Here is a 15,861-nt window from a genome sequence, read left to right as displayed (position 1 = left end):
AGGGGCAAGCTTTGCAGACCCCCCCCACAGCCTTTAGGAAGCCCCCCAAAGGGGCTACAGGTAATTTTGTAAAAAAATAATAATACTGAGCTGAAGCTTATGAGCTCGGATTGTATTCATTTGCTCTTATTTTGCTTCTTGTGATAAGTGAGTTAAATGTGATGTCTTAATAATATGGCTATTAATGGTGAGTTTGTCTTTGAATTGGTGTGAAATCCTTAATATTAAGGTGCACTGGGAGTTTCTTGCTCTCTTTCTCTCATTTTAACTGTCTTTCTGAAATACTAGAATATATTCCAAGCAGTGACACAGTTTACTCTGCATATCCTTTAATTATTTACAGAGTATCTGGGAAAAGTCAAATTCTCCATTTATTTTTAAAACTTATGTAATAGTGATGTTACAATGCATAGTAGAGAATTAGACAGGCACTTCTGTTTAATTTTCCAAGTACACCTCCACATAGTATTTGGGTATTTCATGAGCCCCAGCATACTGAAATTTGTAGTTTTCCAGCATTTTTTGGTCTGGCTATGTCCACTGCTAAAGAGTTTTTGAGATATTAAAAGATTAACGAGCTTGACTTGTATTTTTGAGCTAATATTATGGTAAAGTTATCTGAAAGATCGGTGTCAGATGTTTGGACAGGGGGTGCAATTTCAGTGCTTGCCCTAGATGCTATTTTCCCTAGATATGCCTCTGGGCAGGGATGTGGCGAGTAGGGATGTGCATGGAACTGTGGCGGGGCAATTCGAAGGCAGCGGGGGTCTCCCTTTAAGACCGGAGGGAAGGTGCACTTACCCCTCCTGCCGCTTTCTCCCCACCAGCGCCGGTATTTTTAGCAGCCCATTGGGCTGTTAAAGCCCTAAGCAGCTTGGGCCCCTGGCATCTTGCAGACCACGTGCTCTGAATTGACCTCTGCCCACCTGACCAGATCATCAGGGAGGTGTCAACACCTACTGAGAGACTTGCTTGTCCAGCACATGGCATAGGGCCTTCTCAGTGCTTGCCCCAGGCTATAAAACATACTCATCAGATGAGATCCACATAGTTCCCTCTCCCCCAGCCTTTCCGAGGAAATGACTTTTTAAAAAATCCAGCTTTTAGCCAATGGGCACCCCGTGGTGCTCTCTTTTAGGAAGTAGCTGTGTTTGTTTTGTGTAGAGATTATTTTTGTGGGACTTTTCTGATTGTTTTTTATCTTGTTGGTAACTGCCCTGGGGTCTTGGGACAAAGGGTGTATAAAAACATAAATATTAAATAACCGCAAGAGAACCCCTCTTCATCAGTCTTGGAAGCCCAGTAGGCTTCAAGTGACAATCTTAAGGCTGGAAAATATGGCCACCATGAAGCTCTTAGGGGAGGGAAGTCCAGAGCTTGGGGGTTACCACTGAGAAGGCCCTCTCTCACTTGCTTACCAGCCGGGCCTCTGTTAGATTCAGCACACAGAACAGAGCCTCCCCTGATAATCTTAATAGGTGGGCAGACTCAAGTGAACATAGGTGGTCCCTAAGGTACCTTGGACCAGCACTTTGAATTGTGCCTAGAAGCGAACAGGGAACCATTGGCGTTTGACCAAGATTGCAGTAATATGCTTTTCAACTTGGCTGCAGCATTTGTAGTTTCTGAATAGTTTTCTAGTACAGCTCTGTGTAGAATGCATTGCTATAATGAGAACTGAGCAAGGCATGGGTGATAGTGGCCAGATGTGTTGTCTTGGGGTTTCACAACCTTATCCTTTAAAATGTGCATTTATATAGAGATTGTTTGGTCTTTGGTTCATATTAATGTTGACTGGTGTCATCTTTGCTGAAAGTGGATTTTATGTAAAGGATGCCAAAGTCCAGAGACGGATGATGATGATTATTTTTTTAATTGAGATAATTAATGGTGGTATAAATGTTGGGAACTTTGGAGGAAAGTGACCATATAATACTACAATTCTTGCTCTTTCAGGAGGCTAAAAGTCATAGTCAAATACATATCTTAGATGTCAAAAAAGCTGAATTTAATAAGCCCAGAAAAACTAGGTAGGATACCACGGCTAGATAAGTTAATGAGGAAAAGAGTCCAAGACTGCAGGAGCACAAGATGAATCAGATGCTTTCTGAAAAAGGAATCACTTCTACTGTGCAAGCACCAGAAAGAAAAATGGGAGACATCTTAAAGTCAATGTGACTGAACAAAAGGTTTCATGATATGATATGTTTCTGATGAGCCACCTTTTTATCGAGAGGCGAGCTGGTCTTGTGGTAGCAAGCATGACTTGTCCCCTTAATTAAGCAGGGTCCACCCTGGTTGCATATGAAAGGGAGTCTGGAAGTGTGAGCACTGTAAGATAGTTCCCTCTGGGGATCGAGCCGCTCTGGGAAGAGAAGAAGGTTCCAAGTTCCCTTCATGGCTTCTCCAAAATAGGGCTGAGAGAGACTCCTGCCTGCAACCTTGGAGAAGCCTCTGGCAGTCTGTGAAGGCAGTACTGAGCTAGATGGACCTATGGTCTGACTCAGTATATGGCAGCTTCCTATGTCTCCAGATCTCCTTTGTGAGCCCCATTCTCATTATATTGGGTTTCTCTGCTAAATAAGAGGTTGATTCAAATTCTCCCCATAGATACTACTGTCATAAGAACTGAAAATCAAAATATTAGAAGCCGCTGCCAGTCTGTGAAGACAATACTGAGCTAGATAGACCAATGGTCTGACTCAGTATATGACAGCTTCCTATGTTCCTGCCCATACATAGACTGTGTAAATTCACATTCATAATGACAAAGAGCCAAATTTCTAGATACACTGAATGACTGTGGCCTAGAACAGTTGATCATGGAACCAACCAGAGAGAATGCGACCTTGGACTTAATCCTGAGTGGTGCACAGCACCTGGTGCAAGATGGCAGCATTGTGGAACCTTTAGGGAGCAGTGATCCTAGTGTGATCAAATTCAGCATACATGTGAGGAAAGAATCGCCAAAGAAGTCTAACACAGAAACTTTGGATTTCAGAAGAGGAAACTTCTCTAAAATGAGTTTTGAGTTTGGTGAAAAGAAATCTGAAAGGGGAAATCGGGAGAGTTGCTTCATTCCAAAATACATGGAGCTTAATTAAAACCACAGTAATAGAAGCCCAGTATCACCAAGTCCGGTAGAGTGTCAGCATGGCTGACAAGTAAGGTCATGGAAGCTATAAAGGTGAAGAAGGGTTCCTTCAGAAACTGGAAGAACCCAAATGAAGAGAACAGAAAGGAACACAAACTAATTCTTTGCATCTGTCTTCACGGCGGAGGATACTGAGCATATACCTGTTCCTGAACTGAGCTTTTCAGGGACAGAAGCTAAAGAACTGGATAGAGGTGACAAGAGATGACATTCTAAACTGTCTGGAAAAATTAACAAATCAGCAAGGCCACATAGCACCCACTCAAGAATCCTTTTAAAAAACTCAGAGGTGAAACTGCTGATCTCCTTGTAAAAATATATAACTTATCCTTACAATTATTGGGCTCTGTACTGGAGGACTGGAAAGTAGTAAATGTAACACTGATTTTCAAAAAGGGGATCCAGGGAGGGATCTGGGATATTACAGGCTGGTTAGCTCAACATCTGTTCCAGGCAAATTAATGGAACACATTTTCAAGGATAAAATTGTTAAACATATAGAAGAACAGGCCCTGCTGAGGGAAAACCAGTATGGCTTCTGCGAAGGTAAATCTTGCTTCACCAAACTTTTGTAGTTCTTTGAGAGTATCATCAGCAGGGGCATAACAAGGCTGAAATGGGCCCAGAGACAATCCCCAGCCCAGTGTCTCTGCTAACTATCCCAACTAGTTGCAAGGTGTAAATAACAGCACAGCAAAACCAAAGTAACTCTCTTTCCCTCTCCCAAAGCACTCTGCAACCTTCTTATGCCTACCCCATACCTCCTCATTTTCCCAAAACAAGATGCAGGCTAATAAAACATTAGGTTATATGAATAAAATAGGAACATTATTCACTGCTTTAATGCAGACATCCTCACAAAGCAAGATTACTTTGTCTCTGCCATCACCAGCATAGCCATTTATATACAAAACCAGAACATCTGCATTCAGTTGGTTTTCCCTCAGCAAGCACTAAGACAAAATATCTTTCCCATCCTTTAGTGACACAGATGAAGCATTTATAGCAACAGAAACCAAAGATCTAAGTAACACTACTACTTATTTGCCATCAGAAACTGAAGTTGTTTTTGTTACAAAACACCCACGAGATTATTTCACAGGAAACTATGGAAATACAGTGCATCTCCATGCTCTTAGATTTGTTATCAAACACTTGTTGCTGCAAAAATACAGCCAGCGCATCTGAGAATGCTTAATAAATTCATTCAACATTTGTCATGCATGATGCAAAACTTAATGTGTTGATTTGCTTGAGCAAATCAATCATAGAGCAATTGTTCAACTTTTTTTAGTTCAATATTACTGCCACATTGGTCAGACATTCTGAAAAATGAGACTTCAAAGTTTGAACGTTGATTAATGTAAAAAAGTAAAAATAAATAAATAAAATAGGTTACACACAAAAGCAGTGAGGTGGCACTGCAGCAGGAGGAAAGCGGGGAGCAGAAGGGGAGAAGCGGGCCAGCAGCCCAGGCGGACAGGGGTGGTCAGGAGCGCGGGTCAGGAGGAGGAAAGCCAGCCTGGCCAGAAATCGTGGCTGGGAGAAGTGGGCCATGCGGGCAGGTGGGGAAGGGGGGAGGAAAGCGGGGACCAGGTGGGCAGGTGGGGAGGGGGAGGAAAGCGGGCACCATGCAGTGGGAGGAAAGTGGGGACCAGGCAGATGCGGGCGAGGCAGGCCATCATGGAGAAAAGTGCAGGCCAGGAGGAGGAAACCTAGCCCGCCAGAAACTGTGGCTGGGGAGAAGTGGGCCATGCGGGCAGGTGGAGAGGGGGGAGGAAAGCGGGTACTGGGTGGGCAGGGAGGAAAGCGGGAACCATGAGGATGGGTGGGGAGGGGGAAGGAAAGTGGGGACTATGCGGATGCTGGTGGGGCGGGCCACCATGGAGGAAAGCGCGGGCCAGGAGGAGGAAAGCCGGCCCGGCCAGAAACTGTGGCAGGCAGCCTAGCTGATCATGTGACTTTCTTCTGGATCACGTGAGGCACTGCCAGGTGCCAGCCAGCTAATGGATGGGGAACGAGGAGGAGCCCGGCCCTATGAGGCAACAAGGTCGGAGGAAAAAAAATATTTTGCAAAAATAAAATAAAGTGATTCACAAGGAAGCTTGGGCAGGCGCTGGGTGGGGGAGACACATTTATTTTATTTATTTAACACATTTCTATACCGCCCTAACCCAAGGTCTCATGACATTCTCTTGGGGGAGGGGCAGAGGCCAGGGCCCTAGACAGCTGCCTCCCCTTTCCCAATCATAGTTATGCCCCTGATCAGCAGGTGTGTGGATAAAGGTGATCCAATTGACGTAGCATACCTGGACTTTCAAAAAGTTTCGACAAAGTTCCTCATCAAAGACTCTTGAGAAAAATTAGCAGGCATGAGATAAGGGGACAGGTTCATGTGTGGATTCGTAACTGGTTGAAGGACAGGAAACGGAGGGTAGGAATTAACAGACAGTTCTCTAAATAGAGGAAAGTAAGAAGTGGGGTCCCCCAGGGATCTGTACTTGAACTGGTGCTTTTTAATGTATCCAGAAATGATCTAGAAGTTGGAGTAAGCAGCAAGGTGGCCAAATTTGCAGATGACGCCAAACTACTTAGGAAATGAAATCAACTGATTGCAAAGAGCTCCAAAAGGATCTCTCCAAACTGTAGGAGGGGGAAACAAAATGGCGAATGTGGCTCAGTGTTAGCAAGTATGAAGTGTGATGCATTTGGGGGCAAAAAAACCCAACTTCACATATATGCTATTGGATTTGAGCTGTCAGTGACTCACCAGAAGAGGGATCTTGGGGTCGTGGTGGACAGCTCATTGAAAGTGTCAACTCAATGTGTGGCAGCTGTGAAAAAGGCTAATTCCATTCTTGGAATAATTATGAAGGGGGTTGAAAATAAAAATGCTTCTGTTATAATGCCCTTATACAACATATGATGTGGCCACATTTGCAGTACTGCATACAGTTCTGGTCACCATACCTTAAAAAGGTCATTGTTGAACTGGAAAAGGTGCAGAAGAGGGCAGCCAAGATGATCAGGGGCTTAGAGCACTTTCCTTATGAGGTAAAGCTATAACACGTGCGGCTTTCTGCTTTAGGGGGGAAAAAGACTGAGGGGAGACATGATAGAGATCTATACAATCCTGTATGGTGTGGAGAAAGTTAATAAAGAGAAATTGTTCTCTCTCTCGTATAACAATAGAACCAGGAGTCATCCCATGAAATGGATTGCCAAGGAAACTGGGACTGACAAAAGGGAGTACTTTTTCACACAATGCATAATCAACTTGTGGAATTGTCTGCCACAAGATATGGTGACAGCCACCAACCTGGACAGCTTTAAAAAGGGCTTAGATGAATTCATGGAGGACATATCTCTCAATGGCTACTAGTCTGAGGGCTATAAACCACCTCCAGCCTCAGAGGCAAGATGCTTCCAAATATCAGTTGCAGAGGAGTAACAGCAAGAGAGAGGGCATGCCTCTGCTCTTGCCTGTGGGCTTCCCAGAGGCATCTGGTGGGCTGCTGTGTGAAACAGGATGCTGAACTAGATGGGTCTTGGGCCTGATCCTTCAGGGCTGTCCTTATGTTCTTAAACACCTCAGACCAACCGCACTCCCCGTTATTGAAATTTGCTTTTTATTATCAGAACGTGCATAGTATTCACTGGTTCTGAGCTGAGTCTTTGCCATGTGTAAATCTGCTAATCAACTTTTCCATCTTTTGACACAGAATACCCTAAAACCCGAATAATGACGACTACTCTAGTGGTGACGCAGCACATTTTGAGAGAGGACAGAGGGACTGAGGGGAATTATCTCCTTTATGGATCCACAGCATCTGAGGTTACTGAAGAAACTGAATATATAAAAGAGGTATGGTATTCTGTATGAAAGTGCCTGGTACTGGGCAAATCATCAGTTCATCTAACTCAAAGCCCATGTAGCTAGTCTGCTCCCGTTCACAGTGGCCCTCCGGAGTCTTGAGTAGGGATCTTTCCTGAACACTGGTTCAGTGCTACACTTTGACCAGTGCAGGGGTGGGAGCAGCTTTAAGGGAAACAGAGCCAGTCTTTTCCTTGGAGCTCTTAAGAGAGGTGTCTCTTAAAGGACCCCCCCAGCGCTGAGGAAACACTGCAGCCCACCTTCGGCTTTCCTTGCAGTCTGCAGATAGCAGAGCCCGGTCTTTCAGTCAGCTAGCAGGAGGGAGGAGCTGGAGCTTGCTCCTGCCGCTGCTTAGAGGTAAAACAAGTTCTAGTAAGAGCTAATCAGCCTACGTTCCTTTCACTGTCTCTACAACTGGACTAAATTTGGTTCAAATCGAGGTCCACAAGTTAGATCTCTTGCACCTCAAGTGTTCATGCATCCACCATCTTGGATTGGATTGGATTACATTGTTACAAACAACACCATTGAGGTGTCCCCGTGTGTCACTCACTACAACTGTATCAAATTTGGTTCACATCGGTCAGACAGTCCTCAGGTTAGTGCTTGCACCTCAAAAGTTCACATTTCCACCATCTTGGATTGGGGTGGATGACATCACCACAAACTACACTATTGGGGCCTCATTATGTGTCCATACAGCTGTAGCAAATTTGGTTCCAATCAGTTAGACAGTCCACAAGTTAGTGCACTTGTGCTTCAAAGGTTTACATGTCTGCCATCTTGAAATGGGTTGGATGACATTGTCACAATGTATACCATTGAGGTGTCCCTATATGTCCCTACAGCTGTAGCAAATTTGGTTCAGATTGGTTAAGCAGTTCACAAGTTAGCCCACTTGTGCTTCAAAAGTTTACACATTTGCCATCTTGAATCGGTGTGGATGGCACCTTCACAAACTTTGCCATTGAGGTGTCCCTTTGTGTCATTCACTGCCACTGTACGTAATTTGGTTTAAATTGGTTAGGCAGTCCACAAATTAGCCCTCTTGCGCCTCAGATGTTCACGAAGCTGCCATCTTGGATCGGGGTGGATGACATCACAAACTACACCATTGAGGTGTCCCTACAACTGTACCTGATTTGGTTCATTTTGGTCCAGGTGTTGCAAAGTTGATGGTGGGGACACGTGGGCACATACAGAATGCTGGATGATCTCATAAGCTTACTAGAAAGTAGGCTAAAAACCGGGTACTAACTGAGCAAAGATGCGCCTTCTTAAAGGGGTGATTCTCTTTATTGAGCAGGGGGAGAGCAACTGGCCTTATCCATCCCTAGCATAGCATCCTTCCAGTGGCTGTTGCTGGTGTCTATCTTAATTTTATTTTATTTTTAATTGTGAGCCCTTTGGAGACAGGGAGCCATTTTATTTTTATATTTATATCTGTGTAAGCCACTTTGGGAACTTTTGTTGAAAGTGGTATATAAATATATGTCATATTCGTAAAAAGGGGGGGCACTGTGACTCTCCCCTCCTCGCCCTCCCTGCAACTGCAGCCAGCCACCACTGCCACACCCCATCCCACCACCAGCAATCTTTAGGGGCCAAAGGGAGAACTTTCCTCTCGCCTGGTCGCCTCCTCTCCCTGCAGCTCCTGCTGCCACCCCAGCTTTTTTCAAATCAAAGTAAATGGGGGGAACTTTCCCGTTGCCCCCCCGCCACACACACACACACAGCTCCTGCCAAAAAGGAGGACTTTCCCTTTGCCTCCACTCCCTGCAGCTACTGCCGCTGCCACCGCTCATCAAATTTTACCCCCAGAGGCAGATGCCTCCTCTGCCTCTGCGTTAATCCACACCTGTCTCTGGCTTAATGCACAGGATGTGACTCATTTTGCTTTCTTCCCGCAGATTAGAGCCACACTAGCAAAAGTCCAACCTCTGCTGTGTAAAAGCACATCCAGCCATGGTGTCACAAATGACATGCTGCTTTCAAAGGTAAGAAAGACTTGTGCTGGAAACATATTAAAATAGTCACGTCAGCTCGCACCTGTCCTTGTTTGAATGAGTGGGTCTATATATAACCTTACATTTACATTGCATTTCACCAAAACTTCAATATAGTTGCCTTTCTGAGATCTTTTTAAAGGAAGTATAAAACCACTTAGACTCAGTAAACAGAAGCTATAATGCATCACTTGAAGGAAATACCATTTCTAATATTTTGATTTTCAGTTCCTGTGACAGTAATATCTATAGGGGAGAATCTGAATCAACCCCTTATTTAGCAGAGAAACCCAATATGATGAGAATGGGGCTCACAAAGTAGATATGGAGACTGCCACATACTGAGTCAGACTATAGGTCCATCTAGCTCAGTATTGTCTTCACAGACTGGCAGTAGCTTCTCCAAGGTTGCAGGCAGGAATCTCTCTCAGCCCTATCTTGGAGATGCTGCCAGGGAGGGGACTTGGAACCTTCTGCTCTTCCCAGAGCGGCTCCATCTCTTGAGGGGAATCTCTTACGGTTCTTACACATCTAGTCTCCCATTAACTCCCAAGTACAAGTTACTGTACTTTAATTCAGAACCTCCCTAATTAATACTTGCAACCATTTGCAGCCTTTATAAGAGAAATACAAGTTTCTCTTAATTTTTCAAGCATTCACAAAATTAATCTGTAAAGCTGTCAGCATTCATATATGAATGGCAACCTTCACCAACACTTAACCATTCACTGTGGCATGCAGATATTAAATATATTGGCTGCCTTGCTGCTCATGAATGCATGGCATATGTTGCTTAAATGTTAAAATAATTGACAATAAACATCTAAATGAAAGTATCATAAATAGGAACAATTTAAAACTATATATCCCAAATTTTGTGACCATAGCAGCAACAAGCAAAGTTTGTAGTCCTGAATTGTTTCACCCAGAACTTTTAATTATGGGAGAATTATAGGAGGTCATTAATGAAATCCACCCACAATCCCACATCAGCCAAATAATGACCACTGTAGCTTTCTACAAAAAAAGGGCACAAAAGGGAAGAGGGCTGGGGGCCCTTTCACCCCCTATATTTTAAGCAATGGTTTCACCTCTTTGCACATTGGTTGCACTGATGATGAAATGCTAGGATTCACCACTCACCCTGCAAAGCAGACTGTAAGATCAGGCTACCCGTTCAGCAAAGGCCTCTCTGAATACAGGGAGAGCTGAATGTTCATAAAGCATGATCAGGAATTATATTTGGCTTTTAGCTGTCTAATGCTGCTGCTCTGCAAACCTAGGCAGAAAAGCATTTGCCTGATGCAGTGTTCCAAGTGCTAATTAATCTTGTAGGCAGAAAATATCATCCCGGGGGAATCCAAAGCTGTTATTTATCAGGTCTGTTGTGCTAATGCTTTCAAATATGAAACTCTGGGGAGCTGAGCAAACGGAACGTGATATTTTATTGCCATGGGTTGAGAGGAAATATATTTATTTTCATCCCAAACACTCTTGGGTTTCTGCACAATGTAGAGGGATGGAGACAGGGCCAGAATGGGCACGGGGGGCGGGGGAAGAGCTATAATTGGGCAGAGCTATAATTGGCCCAACTCCTGAGAGTCACCCGGCTTGGCCTTCCCTATTTTCTTCACCCACTGAGCAGGGAAGAGGACAAAGAAAAACCCAGCCCACTTTGTTGGCAGCTGGGGAATGACCTCTGGAGGGTTTCAAGGGCCCTTCAAGGGGCTGGCCACACCCCCTGCATGTGATGTCACATGCAGGAGGCGTGGCTGGCACATGTGAGGGGCTGCTGGGGAGAGAGGCGAACACGAGCCCCCCCCTCCCCTCGCTATGTGCCTGGCCAGAATCTTACTTCCTCTGTGTAACTCCATTGCTCAACATCCTGACTAATGAAGTGCCAATGCAGCAGCGCTGGGTTTCAGGGGGGATCCCCCATTTCCGTCCCCAGCTGCCTGTGCCACCCGAAAATGTGTCCCTGAGCCCTGGGTGACTCAGGCACCTGCAGAAGGAAGGGGAGATTGTCCCCCTCCCCCCCCACACACACACACAAACAACCTGTACTGCTGCAGCCTTAGTCTGGAACACAAGACTGGTGCACTGGCACTTCGTTAGACAGGATGCTGGCCAGTGTCAGAAGCTCCTTGTAAAATTGCTTCCATGCTTAATGGGGGTGCTTTCCAAACTTTCTCCATCCTAATTTCCTCCTTCCATGTTGGGGTTCTGAGCATTCTGATCTCGTTTCCAGAGTGGACACTGCAACATAGGAAGCTGCCTTATACTGAGTCGGACCCTTGATCCATCTCGCTCAGTATTGTCGACACAGACTGGCAACAGCTTCTCCAAGGTTGCAGGAAGGAATCTCTCTCAGCCGTATCTTGGGGATACCAGGGAGGGGACTTGAAACCTAGATGCTCTTCCCAGAGCGGCTCCATCCCCTGAGGGGAATATCTTGCACTGCTTAGCTAAGGAGACAAGTCATGCTTGCTACCACAAGACCAGCTCTCTTTGTAATCAGCCATTCTTCCATATCCCCACCCCCCATTTCCAGACTTTGGGTAGCACTCAGGCTCTTACTGCCATAAATGGAAGAGGTCTTGCACAAGGGGAGAGAGAGGATGTTTGCTGATCTTCCCCTTTTCTCTCCTGCCCCCCTACACTTGCCAGAAACTTTGCTCCTGAAGGTCCCCAAGCTCTCAAGGACATATTTTCAGGGAGCTGTAGCAGGAAGGGTGAATTGGCAAAAATTGCCCCTCTGCCCTTGCTTGATCAGAACTTCTTTTTGTTTTCAGAAGTACTAGTCTGGGTGCTTCTGTTTGTCCAGACTTCTATACATGCACCCATTGCAGTTTTAGTAGTTTCTTCTTGCAGCTTACTGATTGAGTAAAATCACAGTTTGGAAAGTGATCTCCGTAGTGATTGCACAGTTCCATCAGGATTACCTTTTTGGTACTGATTCGAACAATATGTGGGCAGAGAGATCAACATTTATGGATCAGAAGGCTGGTGGAGCTGAACACTGGGCAGAATGAGCCTATGGGAAATGCACTCATCTTTTATTTTATTAGACACATTTCCAAGAATCTGGATTAGGACCTGATGAAGTGGCTTTAGCTTCCTGCTACAAGGAGACGAAAATGGCAGAACAAGAACTGTCACGAGTGAACAAGGAAAATGAATGGCTAACGCTCAAGGTGTGTCCCATATTTTTCCTCCAGGAGAGTATTTCTGAGAATAATTCTCCAAGGAGTATTTCTGTGCCCTACTGAGCAACACAGAAGGCTCCATTGCACTCAGATTAATTCTGTGAAAATATTGGTTCTTTGGTTGTGAAATTGAGGCCTAGCCCCCACAAACAGTGGAGGATATTGTCCTGGCTGTAGCAAGTGGTACAGGTGAGCGATTGTGTGATTGAATGTTGTTCCATAGAAAACAAGTAGACAGTGGTCAGATTTGAACGTATGAAGCTGTCTTGTACCAAGTTTAAAAAACAACAATTGTTCTGTCAAATAGTGTTTACTCAGACTGGCAATGGCTTTCCGGCAAAAGTGTTTGGCCCCATTTGAACATTGTGTGAAACTTCAAGTAGCCAAAGTTGTGGTTAATCTGCGAAGGTGGGAATCATGCCACAGACTGTTGACTAATTGTGGTTTGGCAACCTCCAGCCCCCTCCTCAATTCTCCGGGATTTTCTATCCTGCCCCCCAGACACCCATCCTTATCTCCTGTATGAGTGGGCAGCAGCGATCTAGGAAGGTGCTGAAAGGCATCCTCTCATACTGTGTGGGAGATGGCAATGGTAAACCCCTCCTGTATTCTACCAAAGAAAAACCACAGGGCTCCCTGGTCGCCAGGAGTCGACAATGACTCGATGGCACACTTTACCTTTATAGTATGAGTTCTCTCCTGTAATGGGAAGGTTTATTTCATGAGAGTGTAGTCAGATGGAGAGCTGATACACACTGTTGTTTGTTTTTTTCTTGTGGACTGGCCCCTCATGAGAAGGCTAACTCCCTGGCTGGCAAGCCGGCAGAGGAGGAGAGTGTGTTGGGGCTTCCTCACTTCTTTGCCTGAGTCAGCTAGCTTAGTGGCAACCTTGGTTACAGTAAACCAAACCCCAGGATCCTTGGTCTGCCTTAATATACAGATCCCCACCTACGAAGTCAATAAGATCAAAGAAACTACACTCCATTGATAACATCTGGCAGCTCCAGGAACGGGGCTAGATCAGGTAGGAGGTCAATGAGAGGGCTCCTGGCACCTGTGTTAATTCTCCTTTTATTTAAAGCATGCTTTCCCTGATGCCATCCCATTCCTTTTGAATGCCGGAACGCGGCATCCTTCTTACCAAGCCACAGCAGGAGGAGCAAAGAGCTGGCAGAAGGCAGGGCATCAGCTCCGAGAGGCGGTCCGTGAGGAATGTGGCCGCCCTAGGACTGACACATTTATGGGCTGCTCGGAGCCGGCCTCTCTCTGGTGGCAGGAGGAGCTTGTGCACGAAGCCCAGGTGATAGCCACAGCAGATGACACAATGGCGCCTTCTAACCTTGGGCTTTGGCAGCAAAACTCATTACAAACCAAGGTTTCAAATTCAGGCTTGAAAAACCTTGCAGTACAGAGTTATGTAAAGAGAAATGGAAGGGGAAAATAATTAAAAATCCATCTAAATCTTCCTATTTTCCTCTCACCTTCCCCACCCCTTCAGCTTCATTCTGCTTCTCCACTCATCTCTCACTCCTGTCCTTTTCTGCCCTGCCCAGCCTCCCAATTAGCCTCCGCAGGCGGCTGCACGATGACCTCTGCATACAGTATTTCAGCAACCTAAAATGTCTCTGACATATTTAGAGTTGGCTCTTTTTCCAGGGCAGTTCCTCTAGAAAGCCTTAACCTGGCAGGCTTATTTTAAGCATTGAAGCAAGACTGTTCCTGTGAAGCACTGTGAACACCTGAAGTACTATACGGATGCTGATTAAAGTAATTGGGATTGTGTTAAAAAGGAGCTTCAGAAATACCAAGTCAATACTCGCATCTTCTCCATCCCTCCTTTTTTAAATCTAGGAAGCTGTCTTGTATTGAGTCCATCTCTCTCAGTGTTATTAGCAGTGGCTCTCCAGGGCTTCAGTCTTTCTTGCCACCTGGTGGTGGCAGCCGAGTATTACGCTCTACAGCTACTAATGCACACTTAAGTTGCGGGGTGCTCGGGTTTCAGTGCTTTACTCTCCTTCCTGCAGTTTCAGCGCTGCCTAAAGCAGCTTGATACTGGTTCTTTTCTCTTGGGATGCTCGGGTGTTCAGAACTATTGATCTGCTAACCTCATCCCCAGTTCAATTTGGGGGGCTGGGACTGGAAAATAGGGGTTGGAGAATAGGTCGACTTGTTTCAAGCCGAATTTGGATCCATCACATTTCCAGTGACTTCACTGGGAGAGTGGGAAGGGTCTAAATACCCAGCCCTCCATGAGTTGCACAACCCCTGCCCATAAGTTCACGTAGCTTAGCTTAACTTGTCACTCCCTCCCCAGTTACATGACCTGGTGGCAACAGCGGTAAGGAGGCTTCCCTTCTGGAATACTCCTAGGGCAGCATTCTAGGTGTCAGGGGTCCTGGGAAACCTAGTTTCCCAAGGCATCTGGATTCTTGGGTGGACATAGAGAACCCCCGGTGCTTCATATCCTGGGGCTACTGGCATTGGCCATTGCTGGAAGCATTCTAGCAGGAGCCTGGGAGAATGCCAAGGATGCCTTCTTGCTACTGCCAGATGAGTAAATAGAAAAGTGGCAGGCAGGCAGGCAGGAGTTCTTCTCCTATTCAAATTTCAGTCTGAGCTGCTGAAGAATGCACAGGGCTAAAACACTCCCGAAGGTGAGCATTCCAGAAGGCCCTCTTTCAAACGGGGAGTCTGCTCACATTGGTGCCATCACTATTCCAATATCAATGAGCATTAGATCTGCCTCTTTTTGTCTACACAGCTGGCATGGTTGCAGCTCTGTTTGTTCTGAGCTATTGAATCCCGTTGGTTGCTTCCACCATTGAAAAGGGTGGACTTACACGGCACGCTCCACATGGGGCCACCACCAAATGTGTCATCCTTCTGTAAAGTTCGCTCCTGTAACATTTAGGCTCGCTTTCTTAGATTGTGACTTCATCGCATTGCACATTCCCTTGCCCTACTCCACATTATTGGTTGGTGCTTGCACTGACCAGGGAAATGCACGTGCCATTATGACATCGTTACTAAGTGTAGCTAAACATTATTGGGCATGGGGTGGGGGTTCCATTTCCATTTCATGCACTCATTTGAATGTTACCCTGCTACTGTCAAAGCTCTGAGAAACATTCAAGAAAACAAGTCCTTAGGCCATCCTGCTAACTGGGCAAGTAGCACCTTTTCAAAGTACCGTATTTACCTGAATCTAACATGAGGCTTTCTCACACTTCTTCCTTTTAAAATATGGAGGGGTCGTCTTAGATTCAGATTTATCTTTCTTTGGGGTAAATACAGGTCTAACCTGTATTTAGGCTCTCTCTTTTAAGGCATCATCTTGCGTTCAGAGTCACCTTCTATTCGGGTAAACACAGTAGTGGTTCTCCTCTGTTTAGCACAGGGATAGCAAATGTTCCTATTCAACCCAGTAAAGAGTCCCTTCCAGTGGTTGCTGCTGCCTCTCCTGTGTTTCTATTTAGGTGGTGAGCCCCTTTGCAACAGGGGACCATCTTCTCATTCCTTTTCCTTTGAGATATTTTTATTTTAATTTTATTTTATTTAACATATTTGTATACCGCTCAAAATGCAAGTCTCTGGGCAGTTTACAACAAAACAATAAAAACA

General features: G+C 45.4%; 1 protein-coding gene across 3 annotated transcripts in view; it reads left to right on the top strand.

Annotated features, from left to right (window-relative positions):
* CCDC68 (coiled-coil domain containing 68) overlaps positions 1-15,861 on the top strand; it is a 49,207-nt gene that overhangs the window by 15,169 nt on the left and 18,177 nt on the right. For 2 of the 3 annotated variants that reach the window (XM_053303491.1, XM_053303492.1), the window contains 3 exons: positions 6,877-7,019; positions 8,939-9,025; positions 12,103-12,228. In XM_053303491.1, the coding sequence (XP_053159466.1) occupies positions 6,877-7,019; positions 8,939-9,025; positions 12,103-12,228 (356 nt within the window). Of the gene's footprint in view, positions 1-5,056; positions 5,205-6,876; positions 7,020-8,938; positions 9,026-12,102; positions 12,229-15,861 lie in introns of those variants that run through there. The other variant, XM_053303490.1, reaches the window with a different exon arrangement.

The sequence above is a fragment of the Hemicordylus capensis genome, chromosome 2 (assembly GCF_027244095.1).
Source record: "Hemicordylus capensis ecotype Gifberg chromosome 2, rHemCap1.1.pri, whole genome shotgun sequence".
NCBI lineage: Eukaryota > Metazoa > Chordata > Lepidosauria > Squamata > Cordylidae > Hemicordylus > Hemicordylus capensis.
The sequence above is the reverse complement of the archived record's forward strand: the minus strand, read 5'-3'. Positions and strand labels throughout refer to the sequence as shown.